This window comes from Poecilia reticulata, linkage group LG9, assembly GCF_000633615.1.
Source record: "Poecilia reticulata strain Guanapo linkage group LG9, Guppy_female_1.0+MT, whole genome shotgun sequence".
Taxonomy (NCBI): Eukaryota; Metazoa; Chordata; class Actinopteri; order Cyprinodontiformes; family Poeciliidae; genus Poecilia; species Poecilia reticulata.
In genome coordinates this window covers 15,042,679-15,060,669 of record NC_024339.1, presented here as the reverse complement: position 1 = coordinate 15,060,669, position 17,991 = coordinate 15,042,679, and the positions used below count along the sequence as shown (strand labels likewise).

Sequence of the window (17,991 nt, the reverse complement as noted above, 5' to 3'; positions counted from 1 at the left end):
CATCATCAAAAACATAGAGTTGTCTTTCAGGCATGTTTTAGAAATCCTTTAATCTCCATGACAACCATTCAGCTGTGCAAAACGCCTGAGTGGATCTAGCTCCGCCTTCAGGACGAAGCTCCTCCTCTGAGCTGCAGTTTCTAAGTTTCAGAGCAGCTATCCTCCGTGAATCCCCCCCTCAGCTCCTTCAGACTAGCCAGCAGCAATTAGCAAACGCCTGGTGGAACTGCGCATGAACTGAACTCGTTAAACGAGCTACTTCTGAGTGCATGACTGGTAAAAAATGGTGTTGAAAGGTAAATAGAGAAGCTCTGCTATGATGACTTCCTGAGGGCAGAGTTTCAGAAAGAGAAGAAGTTTTTAAAGAGACAGAGGCCCAATTTCAAGGAGTTAAATTACAAAGTAACATTTCTTTTAAGTCATATTTGATATGTATCTGCTTTTATAACAACTGAAGGTAACGTAGCTACTTGATTGTGCTATAAAAGGCATGTGCCTGGAAAGCACATAACAAGGAGTCAAAAACCTTGAATGAGAGTTTATTCTCAGTGTAAACACTGATGTGCATGTCAGAGTCTGAATTCATGAGTTTGAATGGCTAAATGTGGATCCAGCTTACAGGGACCCGGCAGAAAAACAGCCAAAGGAAGCACAACAACAAACCTTGAGAAACTTTCAGTCTTTAAATGATTACAAGAAAAAAAGAAAACTCTGTTTCATACATAACTAAAGCAAACTGGACAGCAGGTTATATCAGAGTCAGTTTCTTTTTTGGCCATTAGAGGGTTGCAGTGCGTATATTTCTGCTCTGCTGAAGATCATTTAGAGGAGGGAGATCTAGCTGCAGGTGAGACTCTCTGCTTGTCTGTCTGTCTGGCGACAGGTAGGAAATGCAAATGAGAGCTGCTTATGATATCACATGCTTTTAATCTCTATGACTATTTGCATCTGACACAAAGACACGTCCTCATGACTTGAGCTGTGAGACTCGTGGCAGCATCCTAACCATGGTAAAGTAAATGTCTTTTCTTTGGTTCTACTTCGGATAATGCTTTGTAAAATGTTGGGTGAAATAAGGGGGAAGTGGGACGGTGTTGTCACGGACTTTTGCTGACTGTTTGTGCAGATACCGTCACTTCTGTTTGTTTTACTTTAGCAGAGCTGCATGAGGGAATAATACGATGATGTTCAGAACATAAAGGTTTGTTAGGATGTGTTTATCTGACAAGCTTAAAAAAAGTCAGGTCTGTTCTGAGTGATGACAAGCAGATCTCCTTGTGAAGTTTTCATAAAGTCAGTCACAGGATTCTAATCTGTAGTTTAATCTCACTTAATTTAGATTTAAGGTAAATTAAAAAAAAGTCTGACTGATTCTTTATCTCATTCAGAACCAGTTCTGACCCTAACACAGGTCTTTATTTGACTCGTCTATCCAAACGTGTCACTTCCTCATGCCGAGTTTCAGCCTCTTGTACAGGAAATCATGATGGGTGGTGGTTGTTGCCATGTGGAATAAATGTTTATTTTTCAGATTAAAACTTTAGGTTTCAAGATGTGTAAAACAAAAATCGTCATTTCTCTCTTTTAATTCCAGTGCAGGAAGGAGTCTATTTTAAGTGTTTCTCGTAAAGTCTCAGTTTCTCCTTTGGGTGAAAAAGCCCACAGCACACTCAAAAGAAATGAGAGGAATATTTTTGCACAAAAGCTATTTTAGCTGCTCTTTTTTTAAACCTTTGTGGGAGCAGATTGAGCTGCTGTCACTAAACACAGAAACACTATTTCTATTGTGTGAGTGGTGAGGCATTTGAATGGTGCGTGCCTTGTCCTGGTTTGCATTAGATTTCATTTCATAGTCAGATGCATTTTCCTTTTTCCTGCTGCCCTCTCCTCGTTGAGCCGGCTACTCTTTACATTAACGCAGAGGCAGGGATGCAATAAATCAGCAGGCACAGCCTTGTCACTGTGGCTTTTCCCGAGCCTAAAGTGCAGCTCTATCTGAACATAACTGCATGAGGAAAAGCTGATAAATAGCAGAAGGGTGATGTAGTTCTCTTTTATTGTCACACCTGCTGCTCATTTTACAGTGAAGCCACTGTTTTCTGACATGTTGAGGTCGACATGTGACTCGTGTTAAAAACCGTCGGTTCTTCTCCCACCTTTCCGTGAGTCCGTAATCATTTACTCTGCACGATACTTCCCCTCTGACCGCCTGACGCTGTGGGAGAAACTCCACTTCCTGATTTCACCTGAGGTGTTTGTTAATCTGCTCCTCACACTATTCTCATTAAAAACATTGCAGATGAATGATTGATATTATTACTTTGGTAAAAGTTCTGGATACTCCACCCAATACAAACTTACGTCAACGAAGAAAAAACAAATATATTTTAATCAAAAATATACGAGAAAGCTTTGTCATTTTAATGTTTCCATCTGCTGTGTCTCTATAATGTAAATAAGACACAGTAAACACTACATATTGTCTCTGAAAGTAGATTAACATGTTCTAACATTGACATATTACCTACTATAAGTATTAATTTTAATGTTAAATTTAATATTTGAAAGATGTTTTCTTCTAAATGTATTATTTTGTATTTATTTGCAGTATTTCTTTATTTCAGTCTTTAAAATGACAGAATTTCAACATAAATGTGAGTGCTCATAATAACATTTTTAAATGTTAAGATCAGAATTATAATCAGGTTTTACTTTTACTTTTACTTGAGTAAAATGTTGAAGTAGTGCTACCTGTACTTGATTTTTGCTTACTCTATCCACTTCTAAGGGCGAATACCCAAACCTTTTAAGCTAAGTCACAAAAGACTGTTCTGTCAAATACTTTTATGCAAATAAAACTAAAAAAAGTCACCGTTATGGTAATTCTGGCTGATGTAAACCAGGAAAACATGGTCTAATGTTATAGAGTAAAAGAAAACAGTTCTCTTTCTACAAGGTGAATGTAAATATAGCTAATATTCTGTATGGAAATATTTCAAATAAAGCTCAGGTATTCAAATCAAAGAGGGAAATGATTTTATCATGTGTGGTTTTGTGAAGGACCCAAAGCAGGAGGCAGGCAGAATCATTCTGGAAGTGATTTCACGTGCGAAAATGTACAGGAGGAAATCATAAAGAGTCCGTCTTTAAGGCCCATGCAGGAAAACAAGAAAATCTCAACTAAGGAGAATAAAAACAAAGAAGAGTGATTACTGGGACGTTCAGGTGACAAGGAGGGAAAAACAAGGAATAAGGGCAACAAAGGTGCAACAGGAAAATATTAATCGAAAAATAAACACACAGATGGATGAAACATTCACAAAAGTGCATGAGTAATCAGGAATTCACAACATAATTCACTGAAATATATGATATAAAGTTAAAAACAAAAGTGATGAACAAACTCCACAGAATGAGATGAGGGAAATTAATGGAAGTTAAAAGTTTTCCATTTTGTGCTGCTTAACTCAGGATAAAATACTTACAGCTTCATTAACGAGTTCTGGCACAGGTAACCATTTGCTCCAACTAAAATTAGGCCCCACTTCTGAACACATATTGTATATATAAAAAAAACACATACTTTTCTTCAAGAAAAGCAGAAATAACCAGAAGACTGCAATCGTGAAACTAATGGGCTTCTGGTCTCATGGTTCCACCTGGCGCAAATTTAGATTTTTAGATAATTTAGATAAATAAGTTAAAATGACCGTTGTTTAAACTATGTATTTACAGAGTAATGCTCTGAGATTTTGATTGTGCTGATGCTCAGTTTTATCCTTTAAAGAGAACTTATTATGCAAATTTCACATTTTGTACATTTTTGTACTTCTCTTTGGGTCTCTACTGCTTCTAAAAAAAACCCAATCGCTTAAAAACCCCCGATAAGTTAATGTTTTTTTGACTGTTTTCAAAAACATCCAGGATGTAACAAATCAGCAGGCACTGAGCCGTTACCTAGCAACTTATTAGAGCTCCAGAAGGTTTGGTCAGCTGGTTTTACTAATGCTTGCTCTTTAAAACGGCTGCTGGAGGACAAAAAGTGTCTTGTCGTTGACTTATCATTCATAAACCACTTGCTGCATCCTTCTTGATTGTGCAGCAGTCTCTTCTTCTGCTTTTTAAATATGTACAGTTGTATAACTGCACATCTGTTTGCAGACATTTTTACATGTGAGTGTAAACGTTGAATTAGGGGGCGTGGCCAGCAGCAGATTAGTTGGATTTAAAGTGGCAAGAATACCAGACTAAAATGTCATCATCTGAGAATGATTTTTGTTTTGAAAACACGTAATGAACATGTTTTCTGTGGCCTATTCAAGCCTATTCCATAAAGCATAATAGGTCAACGTCATCTGACACCTCAGTCCTTTATTTCTCTGTGTTTCTGTTGTTTTCAGAGTTTCCTTGGAAAACTGAAGCCCCGGTAAGTAAAATGAAAGAAGCCCTTCTGTTCATCTGGTTCATTGCACCAATATTCATCATGCATTACTGCAGCATGTTTTGATTGAGTCTTTTTTTCTACCTTTGACACACAGCGGACCTCCGGCCCCTCCAAGGAGGACAGGTGAGATTTACCTTCACTTAAAAACAAAGGCTCGGTTTCTCCTCTCACATTTACATTCCTTTGTTTGTTTCAGACAACAATGCAGCGTTTGAATGGCCACAGGATGAATTTGTGAGTAGCCCACATGTTTCAAAGTCTATTTTGTCTTTGTGTGTCTGTTATCTTGTACCACAGCTTTAGTGGTTTTGTGAAACGTGTCCTAGTTAGTTTTTACGATCACAGAGGGTGACATGGCAGTCTCGTTGGAGAAGTGAGAAGTTGCAGATTAACGCCAGCATTCATCCTGACGTAGAGATGAAGTAAAAATATTTCTGATTTCTGACGGTGTTTGTCTCTGAGCAGGATGATGAAGACGGGGACATGTATGAAGTTCCTCCCTGTGAGCGTCAGCCTGTCAAGGTCCCACAGACACAAATCCAGGAAAACATTTACTTAGGTAAAAAAATCTCTGCATTTTCTCTCATGGTAGCTCAATATTAAAAAACATTTAGCAAACCCGAGAAAAAGTATCCTCAACCCTTGAACTTCTGTTTACATTTTTTCACATTGCAGCCATAGTCTTACAAAAAATTTTCACAATACATTTTTGTACTTCCATTTGGGCCTCTACTGCTTCTTTGAAAAAAGCCCAATCGCTTAAATTTTTTGACTGGTTTCACAAACCTCCGGAATGTAAACTCATAAATCAGCAGACGCTGCCCTGTTACCTAGCAACCCCAGCCGAGCCCAGCCCGTTACCTAGCAACCCATTAGAGCTCCAGAAAGTTTGGTCTGCTGGTTTCACCGCTGCTGGAAAAGACAAGTGCTTTGTTGTTGACAGGAAGTAGAACATATTTTTGAAGAAGAAGAAGAAGAAGAGCATGCTGAGTTTGTGTAATTTTACAAAAAAAAAAAGATTCAGAAGCTGGAGAGTTGAAATCACAGCAACCTCAAAGAGGGTTAAATATAAATGCTCTATAAGATAAAATGGAAATAAAATTTTTAATTTTAACAAGGCAAAATGTAAAGAAGTTTAAGGGACAGTTTTGAAAATTTCTATATGTCTTTTTTGCAGATAGGACCTCTCGTCCTGAAATTAATCCCCCACCCAGAATATCCAAACCCTCGGTAAGAAGGAGCTTCAAACTTTGTATTTCTCTGAAATTGTGCAAATATATTCCTTTACTTTTGATTAAACATTCTCACCTGTTCCATTCAGACACCACAGAACACTGGAAAACGTGAGCTGTCATCATTTTTTGTTTATTTAACAGTAGATTGTGTCTATGATGTGGGTGAAAAGCCTCGTTTTCCCTTCCAGCTCCTGAAATAAACAGAACTGAGAAACCCGGAAGGAGAAAGACGCCGGATCCTCCTGCCCGCCCTGCTCCCGCTCCGGCTCCTTTACCTGAAGAAGGTGAAATAAACACGACCAAAGTCACGGGTTTAAATCACTGAATGAAACCTAAAATCCATATTTAAATAAGTTTACACAACAGTCAAACATATTTCCTCCAATCTGTGGTTCAAGTGCCTTTAAAACCCAGAGCTGGTTCGTCGTGTTTAATATTTAGCAACAAATTTTCCCTTTGGGAAATAGAAAGAAAACTAAAAGCAAAGAAGACAGCGCCACCTACTGAAACACCTCTTAGCAACTGGGTATCAGAAAAAAATTATTTGAAAAACAGAGAAAAACAACAAAACTATTTTTACATTGATTTATCATTGACAACATTAAAGTTTAAACTACCGACAAGCTAAAAACACAAAATCTGTTTTTATGAAAAATATTTTTTCAAGCAGTTCTGTTTTAAATAAATAGCATAAATAATTTCTCAGTATCCAGATCTGCTTGCCACATTTTTTTTGATTTTATTTGTGTTGAATATTTTGGTTTGTTTGTGTTGAATGGTGTGTTTTAATTAATGTTCTGAACTATAATATGGATAAAAATCCAGTTTTATGACTTGCAGTGCTGTGAAAAAGTATTTTGGGAGTTTATTGTCTTTAAAAGTGAGATTATTATGGTGAAAATGTTTTTTTACTCCTTGTTTTTTGCTTTTCAGATGTTTATTTGGATCCAAATGAAGAACAGGTGAGTTTTATCTGTTAGTTTGAAATCATGACCCGTACATGCTTGTAAAATAGTGTAAATATTTATGAATAAATATTTATAAATGCATAAATAAATAAATATCAATTAAGGGGTGTACAAAACTCATTTAATAATAGCTAAACTACAAAAAACAACAGCCAAAATGTAATTTTATTTCACAAATTAATGATCTCTTTTATTTCAGGAAGACAATGACGACGTGTATTTGGAGCCAGAAGCATGTATGTCGCATCTCACACTGAAAAACAGTATTGCTTGACAACAAAAGGTCCCAGAATATCTCTACAAAAAAATGTTTGATCATTTCTCTTCTCTCTGCTCTCCAGCCTGCCCTCCTCCTGCCCCAAAAAGAGGACCGAAACCTCCTCCTCCAAAACCCATGTAAGTCTTTTCCATTTGAGTCCATGCATTTCTTTATTTTTTCTCCAGAAAGGGGAGACATTAAAACCACAGTGCAGCCTGTTAAATGTGTGTTATTTCATGTATTATGGATGTGGAGGACACAAATGTAGGTTGGCAAGACGAGACAAGATGTACAAGAGAAAAATATTATATTTTTCTGCACAAAAAACCCCCCAAAGTGTATTAAAACCAAATCCAAACAGAATTAACCCCGAGGTAAACAAAAAGCTAACAGGAGGATCTCATTAAGACCTGAAGAATCCAGGAGAGTTATTATATGCTGAAATTATTGAGACCTGGTTGGCAGAATGTGTTGGAGGTCAAACCAGAAGAAAAACTGAGGACAGAAAAAACTGAGGAAATCTAAAATGAAGGAATGGATGAACATAGAAGCTTCTGAAGCATAAAAATGAACAAATCCACACTGCAAAAAATATTTTTTTGTCTAGTTCCTACTGCAAATATGCCATAAAACAAACTTACAAGTAACTTTTCAGTAAGAAATATGAGCTTGTTTAAAGTAAAAAAATTAAATGATATTGATAAAAAAGTACTTTCTCACTGGCAGATTATTTCACTTACACCATGAGAAAATGTCTCACTGTAGGTGAAATAATTTGTCAGTGGAGCCTTTTTATCAATATTAAGGAATTATTTACATGAAACAAGTTCCTATATATTGCTGAAAAGTTATCTGTAAGTTAGTTTTGTCTTATTTCAAATGAAATAAGATGTTTGCACTAGAAACTAGACAAGAAAATACTTGGTAATATTTGTGTTTTTTTTGCAAATCAAAACACATTATTTATCAAACCAAAAGGTGTCAAAGGAGCAACCGAATCTAGAGGGAGTCAGTCTGCCCTGTGCACAGCTTCACACTTGCTTTTCTTGTTTTCACATTATCTGCAGGGTAAAACCACCAGTTCCAAGAGCTGAGACCGTAAGTGTATCTTGCTTTTCTTCTTTAAATGCTGGGAACTGTCCTAGTAAAAGTAACAGAGCCCAAATAGGTGTTGATTCATGAAAAATTGTTCAGTATTCTGTGCCAAAGGTAATATTTACAAATCCCACACTAGAACAATGTTTGCCTTCTCTTCTAGCAGCCAATGTTTTCTGCTATTCACGAGCTAAAAACATGTGAGTAACTACTTAACCAGTGAAAAACGGACAGCAACAAATATGGAGAAATACTGAAGCCAGAAAAAAATTTCATAATTTCTCTTACAGCTGAGGACAGACGCGCCAGCTTCCCTGGTCAGCTACCGCAACGAGTTTTGCCTCCAGATCTTAAGGAACCTAAAGCCATGTATGCGTGCTGGCTATACAGAAATACTATTTAAAGTGACGGAATTTGGATTAAGTTCCAGTTTTTATTTCTGTTTTATTTCATTTATGTTTAAATGAAAACTCAACTAACCACCCCGTCTTTGTTGCAGGCCTCCTCATCCTATGATGGGAGACTACAAACCTGGAGGTGAGCTGGGAGTCTGCTTACATTATTACTTTGGATTGTTTCTGGCAAAAGGCAGATAATATTCAGCATATTGCATGTTGTATATCTGGTTTAAGGTGGCAGCAGGATGATGAATCTGAGTGGGAATGAGGTACAGTATCAACCTGCAGTAAAAAATACATTTAGACTGGAAGTTCTCTGGTTTCATTCACAAAAAACAAACAAACTAGACTATTTTACCATTAATGTGCTCATATGTCCAACACTCAGATTTAAGAATCCCGTTTGTAACATGAGTTTTTTCTGTAATCTGTAAGTTTTTTTAGACAACCTGAAAATGTTGGTATGGAAATAAATAGTAAATAGTAATAATAGTTAATAGTAAAATAGATAACTTAGGAGATTTAAGAGCAAATATTTTGTGTTTTCTACTCCTGTAAAGCAGCAGCAGCAGAAAAACACCAAATGGGTCATTTTCCAATAATAAAGGGTTATTCTGCATTTTTGGTGTGAAACGTGGCAGAGGGGCACAGAAAGGGGGCAAAATGTCTGGTTCATAAAAATATGTTGATACATATTCAGAACTTGATCTCAAAATAATAATAGAGGGACATTTGTTGACTTAATTTCTGTCTTTCATTCAATTCAGGATAAAGAGTGGTTTGCTGGAGACTGTAGCAGACAGACAGCTGAGAGTCTCTTAAATAGAGTCAGAAAGGTAAGCCCACTTAAATCACTATAAAATGTACTTTTCTGACACAAAACAAACCTTTCTAAAGTGGGAACTGTCCCATTTTTTGTAAATAAGAAAACAATTTTCTTGACAAAAGTACCTTAGGAGGTTTATGTTACAAGGATCTTTTGGCCCAAGAATACTTTCCCCAAACATCATACTCGGAAAGTGCAGGAAGATTTGTGAAAGTAAAATTTCTTCAAAAAAGAAGAAGCCATATTTGCACAACCCAAAGGATTTGGAATAGAAAACACAACTTCTTGCAGTAACATTTTTTGATCATCTTAAACATTCAAATGTGAGAAAAAGGCAAAAACATGAAATCTGAAAGAAAGAAAACGTTTCAGATTACTTTCAGGTTGTGTACTTGCTTTTTTCATGTACATTTTTACATATTTCTCGACTTTGAAGTTGGATATGAATTTAACTGTTGTGAAGTTCAAGAACAAAGTGAAATTAAAAACTTGTAAAGAATTATAATTTATATAATTTCAGTGGGTGTGGTTTGTTTTTCAATTCTACTCTCACAAACTTTCTTAGAGCTGTTTTTCTTTCTTCAATGTATAATGTTTTATGGGAAACCTATTTTGCAAAATTCACATTTTACGCATTTTGATATTCCATTTGAATCTCAACTCTTGTAAACAGAAAAAAAAATCACCCAGTTTTTTTTTTTGCCAAAATGTTCATGTTTTTTGGTGTAAGGAAAACAAGCCATTTCAAAAACCTCCTGATATTAAGTAATAACCAAGGGGCACTGTGTCATTACCTAGCAACCTAAGATGAACCCCGTCCGTCACCTAGCAACCCAAATTGAGTTCCAGCACATTTAGTCAGCTGGTTTTAAAAGACAAGTGCTTTGTTGTTGACTTGCCATCCAGAAACCACGTGTTGCATTCTCGTTGGTTGTGCAGGAGGCTCCACTTCTGCTTTTCAAAGATGTACGTTTGTGTAATGTGTTGCAGGACGGAGCCTTTCTCATTCGATACAGCTCAGACAGACGGCCCCAGCAGCCGTACACCCTGGCTGTCCTCTACCAGCAGAAGGTGTACAACATCCCCATCCGTTTTATTGAAGAGTCCAAAGGTTACGCCCTTGGAAAGGAGGGCAAGAAGAATGAAGAGGTGAAGGAAAATCCTCATATTTAAATATAAAAGAAGAGAAAGATAACAGGATTCTGAAGGGAAAAGTTAATACAGTGTCTGATAAAGTCTTTCCACATTTTGTCACGCGACAACCACGGACTTAAATGAATCTTATGTGGATTTTATATGACTGGTCTGCAACTTTTACAATTCAAAGAACCATTTTTTGCTTTCAGTCCAGCTAAATAAACTGGTTTAGAGCAGAAAATGTCACATGATATTTCTACAAAAACAACTTATGATTTTTGAAATAGGAAATTTGTTGTCACTTTTGAAGAACTAAACTTTTTACTTCTGTTTTTGGGTAATAAATGAAGAAAAACAAAGCTAACAAATATGGGTACATCATCTCTCCGGCATGTTGATATTTGTGGAAAATGATATTTTGTAACTTGATAAGAAAACAGGATCTTACTGGTACTTTTTAGTGCCAACCTGAATTTGCAGTTGTATTTATAAAATCATTAGTTAGAAATTTTAGACAAAGTGATCAAGAGCCATTGTGGAAAGACCAAAGAAATGCTTGCAGCTCTTTGATTGCTTCACATAAAATCCCATTAAATTCCTTATATTTTGTGGGTGAAATGTGACAAAATGTGAAATTAAAGGGTAAAAATACTTTAGGAAAGCACTTTAAACATACATTTATACTGTTTTCTGTACTGTTTGTTATTTTTGTCCCTTTTCTCGTAGGTATTCAGCAGTCTTGACGAGATGATTTCTTACCACAAGAGCAACCAAATACTTCTGATTGACAGCAAGAGCCAGGCCAAGCACACAGCAAACCTAACGCAGCCTGTACGGCTCTAAAACGACACTAATAATTACATGTTGTGTGAGATAAACGGAAGAAACTGAAACTTTATTTTATAGAAAAAACACCTTGATCTCACCTGTCATTGTAAAAATTAGATTTTTTATTCACTAAGGTTCTTTGAGGAAGATGTCTAGATGAAAACTGTAAGTTTATATTTATCAAGCATCCAGCTGTCGCACTTGAAGTCTCAACTTTATCCGTTGCAATTTTTCCACTTCTGTTCATTTACATAAATTTGTTTGCTCAGATCTTTTTCTGTTACCTTCTCATAAGTTCACTTCAGAGTGTTTGCTTCCAGTTTTTAGTGCAACATGTTGGCTGTTTTACAGTCCAGAAAATGTCACTTGCTTTGCTTCTGTTCTGTTAATTTCATCCAGGTTTGTCCGTATTTACGAACGTTGACTCTTAGTATGTCTGAATGTCATCATAGGGGGTTTTTGTGGTGTTTTTTGGGAAGAATTGATCCTCTGGTGCCTTATCCTGATGAGAGCAGCAGCTCTCCAGGATCTGTGGGAGCAGCTGCTAGCCAGACGCTGGCGGCTCCACCTGCTTCCTGTCAGGCTCAAACATCTCCTCTGTGATCAAACCATAAATCTTCTACCAAATGGTAGATCAACAAACGTGTGACTATTTGCTTTTAGGAAAATAGTTTGTAAATCTTAGAGCTTTCTGCAAACAGATTAGATCCTGAGATGTAAATCAGACTCAGAGCTTTTTCTTTAATGCCTTTTTTTATTTTACATATCGCTTTGCTTGTACAGAACGTCTGTTCTGCCTAAAATGCAAAAGATTTTTCACTGGTTCTACTGTACCAGTGAAATTTGCATTAATAAGAGGTGCAAAGGAGAACTGAATTACTTCCTGTAGCGAGCTACTGTATGTTGGCAAGTAAGAGATCTAATAATAATCTGAGCCTGAACTATTCAAATTCCTGAGAACCGCAGCAAAGATTTATAGATGTTCCTGTTTTTGACGGCGAATTCAAGACAACCCCAGCAAGGTCAACTCAAACTGAATGTTTTCAGCTGTTTTTGTTTTTCTTATGCTCTACTCCCATTGCAGAGATTTTGTAATCTCAATTGCAATTTTATTGCAAAAATTTACATTTTCCAAAGCTATCCATGTTCTGTTGTCATGCTACAGACCATTTTTTAGTTTCCACAACTAACCGTACGATTTGTTTTCCCAGCGACTTGGGAATAACTTTTTTTTTCTAAAACACACTCTTTCATTTTTGTGTTGAAAATTGGACCAAAAGAAGGAACAAACCAAGTGCTTTCTGGAAGTACGGCTGTTAACAAAGCACCAAAAGGAAGAATATAAATTATTTTCATTTATGTGCAAATTTAGAAATCTTTCAGTGTACAATGTTTAATTTTATGTTTGTTTAGCAACCAACAAGCATTTAACTAAAAACATAATCAGGTACAAATGAATGCAACGTGTCGATGTTAGAAGAAAATCCTAAAGTCTGCAGTTGTAAAATCTTTACACTTACAAACAGCGCCCCCCTCTGGCACTTCTCATCATTTAACAAAAAAAACCCAACATTCATTCAAACTTTTATTTGAAAACATTTATTCAAAAATATCTGACATTTAAATATTTTATTAACTAGTCAAAGTTGGTCAAAGTGTCTTTCAGTTGCAAACAGAAATACATGACTTTGAATATGCTTTACTGTAAATATGACAAAGACACTGATTTCTTTAGGAACTTTTATGGGATAGAAAACACAAGATGCCAATCAAGCAAGACAAATGTGTGTGTGGATAACCACAACTTACGTGTATCTGCATTTAGTTATTTTTAAGAGTATATAATAGCTGGAGCTGTTGGAAACAATTTGACTGGATGTTTGGGAGCCATGAGGGGAAACTTTGGGTTTGTAGGTAAACAAAGACTAACGTTAAAGGAGAATCTCACTGCTGTGAACCGTGGCGGTTCTGTGATGCTGTGGGCTTGGAAACCTTGTCAGAGTATAATGGTACAAAAACAAAACAAGTAAAAAAAACTTGTGGAGTCTGTCAGAAAAATTAAAAACTGGTTTTTCAGTAGATATTTGAGATTTGAAGCTGGCAGAGAGATGTTGGAGTTGGGGATATGATTCTTGTCCATAATAACTAGAGTTGCTTATGGCTAAATTAGGATTAGAGTGTGGGTTTTGATGTCTTTGATGTTTTTAATGTTTTTATCTTTACTTTTTTTTCCTATTTATTAATGTCACATACTGTTTTTATTTTTTCTTTAATTATGTAAAGCACCTTGAAATGTCTTGCTGCTGAAATGTGCTATACAAATAAAGTTTGATTGATTGATTGATTGAATAATTGATAGAAGGTTTGAACTTCCTCTGCTGTTCCATAAAACATCATTTTCAACTCCCCTGGGATTTATGGTCTTAATTCAGGTATTATTTGAGCTTTTGAGATGTGAATTAACTATTAAAAGAAGAACGCCTCAACCAAAAAGTTTTTAACAAAAAGAACTACATAATGCTGTCACCATGAGCAAATATTTATTTGTTAAAAAAACAAAACAAAAAACAAACAAACAAAAAAACCTTTTGTATTTCCATAACAAGTTTGTGTTGGTCTGTCATAAAAACCCAATAATATATGTTGAATTTGTGGTTGTAAAATGACAAAATGTGAAATAGTTAAATTAGTCTCCAATTTAAATATATTTCAAAAACATAAATATTTTCGTTGCTATCCTGTCATAACAGCTGGAGCTGAACTGAATTGTTCATTTTGAAGTTGGTGAAATGGGGAGGGGGAAGGGGTATCAGCGGAAGAGTACAATCTACACATTTAACGGGATGAATCGTCAGTCATCATGTGGAAGGAAAACACGCCAACACATGCAAAGTCATGACTTATAAAGAGTCTGTGAAGATTTTTAGGACACCCTGGTTTCCTTACGAGGCTCCGCGGAGAGCAGGTTTGGCTCAGTTACTAGGTAGAGCGGACTACTTTTCTTAGCGGAGGAGCGGAGTTTTTGATTCAGCGCTGGTGTAGGGGGGCTCCTGAATGGGAGCAGTCACTGGATTCGTGTGATACCACCCAGGCTACACTACCGCCCATCGTTTTGGTTTTTTGGGGGACACAAAACAGAAGACAGCCACCTCTTTCCTCTGGTTATCCCCCATCCCCTTTCCTTCTTCACGGACTCTTCAGGCGCAGAAATCACCTGAAAATGGCTCAGATTTTACCAATACGGTTTCAGGAACATCTCCAGGTAAGCACAGGGGAAGAAAAAAAAAAACCTCAGAAAAATTTGAGCCCCTTTGTTTTGTTTTTTTTGGGGGGGTTGCTTCGCTCTGCACCCATGTTCCTCCGCACACAAACAGCACATGTCGCATTTAAATGGAATCTGAAATTGGGCTGCAGGGTGGTGCTCAATATAGCTACAGGCCTAGTTTTCTGCTCCTGCCGGGCAGATGATGACTTGTAGAAATTGAACAGGCAGGTTGTACACAGCTCCAATGCGGACCGGTGTTTTCAACTTGAAAACGCCGCCGTCATATTTTTGTAGACTAACTGCGGCGTTTTGATACTTTCTCTGTCTCTCTCTCTCTCTCTCTCTCTTTTATTTTACCGCCTACAACTGAGCTCAGCTGTTCACGGTTACGTTGTAACGGAGACCCTGAATGGCACTTGCTGTTAAGCTACCGCGTTATCATCTTGCAGCAGCCTTTTCGCCTGTTTGCCACCCTCTGCCAAGTGATTTTATGTGCCACAGCATTGTTTTTGCGGATATTTGGGCGTAAATTTCCAGGCAGGTGTGTGCAGAAGTACAATCTGTTGTTTTGCACTGGGACTGCATTCCAGCCCGCAGGATGAGATCGTTTCTGGGCCCGTTATCCTGCAAGCCCTGCATGACATCTTGCTCTTTTTTTTCCTTTTTTTTCTTCAAAGCACATCTTTTCACTTTATCACGTTTTATCTAAACACATAAACGTCAGTGTATTTTATTGGAATTTTATTTGCTAAAATGCAAAACGAAATGGCATTTCCTTTTAAAGTAAAAAGATGTTGACTTCATGTGTTATAAGTTTTACAAATAATGCTCTGAAAAGTGTGGCTTGCATTTGTAAATCCCTTCACTCCGAAATCGCAAGAAGAGGTGCATAATGGTAACATCAGGCTAGTGAAGGCTAGATGAGACTTTCTTTAGCATAGAAGCGTCAATTAATCTTATTCTAGTGAAGAGATTTTCATTTTAATAAATGTATGTTTCAGAAAATAACATTGTTTTCAAGGAATTATTTTAAGGAAAACTTATTGATTTAATTGAAAATAGCAACCTTCTCTTTAGGGTTAAGGTTTGAGATGAAGTCACAATCAAGGATCTGAAAACAGAATGTCAGGTTTACGTGCATCCTTAAAATGTCTTAAAATGTAGGAATTTGTCCTTAAATATGTTAATTACAAGTCTGAAATTTTGTTGTGGCAGGACTATTTTAATCATGTATGATCTAGGTAGTTTATGTTTCTGTTGGGACTTTTCTGTTTCAGTCACATGCAGATGTTTTTATTTTGTTTTGTGACTCAAGGCGGTTGAGGTTACAACTAACTAGCTGCTAACAAACCTTTGCTAGCTAGCTTTTTCCATCTATAATTGGTAAGTGTAAATTTATCGCCAGTTGTTTGGACTTTGCCTCTGAGTCACTTTTGTTGACAATCTGTACGATGCTATGTGCATTCTGGCTTGGCACTACTATATAAAATATTAAATGTGTCTTTTGGCTGTTGTGACAGGTCTTGGATTTAATTCATTATGGTCTTAAACAAAGTCTTAAATTTGAGTTTGCACAAACCATGAATATAAAACATATACCTTTATTTTGCTTCGCTGCTGTTTTTGTGTTTCTGTTTCAAACCACTTTCTCAACTACTTGGTGCAAACGGGCAGTGAGGTTTTAGATGTGTCACAGACACAAGTCTCAATACGTGCTTTGCAAAAATATTTCCAAAACTCCTTGGTAGATGCTCCAAAAGTTTGGACAATAAATCTTAGTATATTTTTTCAAAGTCTACAGTGTTTTGCTCCATAACCTTAGTAAACAAACATCTTCCATTAACTCTTGACGCCCATTTTTGCCTTTATTTCACATGTAAACACTTTATTTTGTACCCATATAAGGCTGAATGCCAATGAATTAGAATACTCTTGAAAAGTGTCTTTATTACATCAATCCAATTGAAAATGTGATTAAAAAAAACTAAACATTATTGAGTGAAGTTTGATGTTTCCATTGGCGTGCAGTTAATGGAAACCAAAAGTTCATTTCGTCATGTAATTCATTGGCGTACACAGGGAAAGGAAAAACAAAAAGTCATTACTAAAAATAAGTTTGTTGTTCTGAATACATTGTCCAACCATGCTAATAGAAAATTGAGTGGAAGAAAAAGTGCAACCCTCAGAGTGAAATATATCTCTGTCTGAGTGAAAAGAGTCTACAGAAGTTCACAGTTTGAATGATGTAGTGACATATTTACTTTTTATGATGTTTGAATTGAATTCAGTTTGTTACTTTGGAGTCAAGTAATTTCATGAATTGTGGAGATAATTACAAAAATACCATCTCATGTATAATTTGTTTTAGTTGAGCATTATTTTCTGGAAATTACACATTTCTGCAATTTCCATTTATTGACGCTCCCAGATTCCCGTTTGAACCAGTCAATCCTTAACCTCTGATATCCAAAGTAAATTGGAGCAACCTCCTTCTTATTGATATTATTTATCTAAATCATTTAATCATTATTTGTATGTTAGATGGTGAGTAGGACATAGAAAAGTACTTCAGTTTTAAAAAAAGAAACGCACTAATTGATTGCTGATCCGTATGAATCAGTAGATTGCTTTATTTCCTCGTGGGTGGAAGACATTGTTTTGTAGCTGTGGCCCTGAATGACACTGGCTCTCAAGCTTTGTTGCTTTTTCTCCCCATATTTTGTGAGAACACTCTCCCTATTTTCAGTGAATTTAATGTATGGTTGCTGATTCCTAAGCAGAATTTGGATAAGATTACCAGACAGGTTTGTGCAGAAGTAAAACCTGTCACTTGTTCTCAAACTGAATCCCTTCACTGCGAACATTTAATGCTTTTTAATGATGTTTAAAAACATCATAAATCAGTAACATATAGTATTACTGATTTATATTACAGCAGTAATATTATATGTATTTCCAGGCTCTAATTGAAGCATCTGTGCAGCTTCAAAGCAATAAGCATAAGAATAGCACATGGCCTTCAGTAGAAAAATGCCTCTTTACAATCCAGAGCAATAAAAGAAACAAATAGCCGTTTGTATGGCGTTCTGCGGGGGAACCGTTTCCACCACCGTCCCCCCTTTTTCCCCTCAGTTTTTTGGACTTTGAATCGTCCCCCAGTGCCCGGTGTCCTGGAGCCAAAAGAGAAACTTGGTGACGCGCCCCACCACCTCCACTGGTCTGTAGCTGGTTGTTATGGCAGCAGCCGGCTGTGAAATGGCCTTTCACTAGAGGGGAAGAAGAAGAAGAAGGAGAAAAGCAGACCCCACCCCTCTTTTCTAGCTCTTCTGGTTTGGAGCTTCACTTTTTTTTGACCTTAGATCCTCTGCCTGAAAACTGTGTCGGCTGCAGCAGAGCACCATCAGGCCATGTCTGGGTCATCTGTTCTCAGAGTCACATACTTTTCCCTCAAACTTTTTTTTAAGTCTGATGCAGTGATAAGCAACAAACTGGTTTATGTTCCACTTCTTGCATGAAATCCCACCTCTGCCCTGTTG

At 36.7% G+C, this 17,991-nt stretch overlaps 2 protein-coding genes across 5 annotated transcripts in view; both read left to right on the top strand.

Annotated features, from left to right (window-relative positions):
• The first annotated feature begins 791 nt into the window (after positions 1 to 791).
• On the top strand, positions 792 to 12,755 carry LOC103470021 (B-cell linker protein). The gene is made up of 20 exons (XM_008418136.1): positions 792 to 847; positions 960 to 1,010; positions 4,401 to 4,426; positions 4,539 to 4,567; positions 4,641 to 4,678; positions 4,910 to 5,003; positions 5,622 to 5,674; positions 5,766 to 5,787; positions 5,868 to 5,963; positions 6,613 to 6,641; positions 6,847 to 6,883; positions 6,989 to 7,043; positions 7,974 to 8,004; positions 8,165 to 8,201; positions 8,292 to 8,370; positions 8,501 to 8,538; positions 8,634 to 8,668; positions 9,167 to 9,235; positions 10,216 to 10,374; positions 11,089 to 12,755. The coding sequence occupies exons 2-20, from the start codon at positions 1,008 to 1,010 to the stop codon at positions 11,203 to 11,205; spliced, it is 1,047 nt and encodes a 348-aa protein (XP_008416358.1). The 5' UTR covers positions 792 to 847; positions 960 to 1,007; the 3' UTR covers positions 11,206 to 12,755.
• Positions 12,756 to 14,095: 1,340 nt separating this feature from the next.
• The window catches only part of cltcl1 (clathrin, heavy chain-like 1), a 36,543-nt gene continuing 32,647 nt past the window's right edge, over positions 14,096 to 17,991 (top strand). Inside the window, exon 1 of one of the 4 annotated variants that reach the window (XM_017306785.1) lies at positions 14,096 to 14,452. In XM_017306785.1, the coding sequence (XP_017162274.1) occupies positions 14,411 to 14,452 (42 nt within the window). In that variant the 5' untranslated portion in view covers positions 14,096 to 14,410. The remainder of the gene's footprint in view (positions 14,453 to 17,991) is intronic. The other 3 variants (XM_008418132.2, XM_008418134.2, XM_008418133.2) reach the window with 3 other exon arrangements.

Bases quoted from the DNA above. Each gene is read 5' to 3' on its own strand.
- LOC103470021 (XM_008418136.1), top strand. The intron at 4,568-4,640 runs GTGAGATTTACC...TGTTTGTTTCAG, and splicing joins GGCCCCTCCAAGGAGGACAG to ACAACAATGCAGCGTTTGAA. The intron at 10,375-11,088 runs GTGAAGGAAAAT...CTTTTCTCGTAG, and splicing joins AGGGCAAGAAGAATGAAGAG to GTATTCAGCAGTCTTGACGA.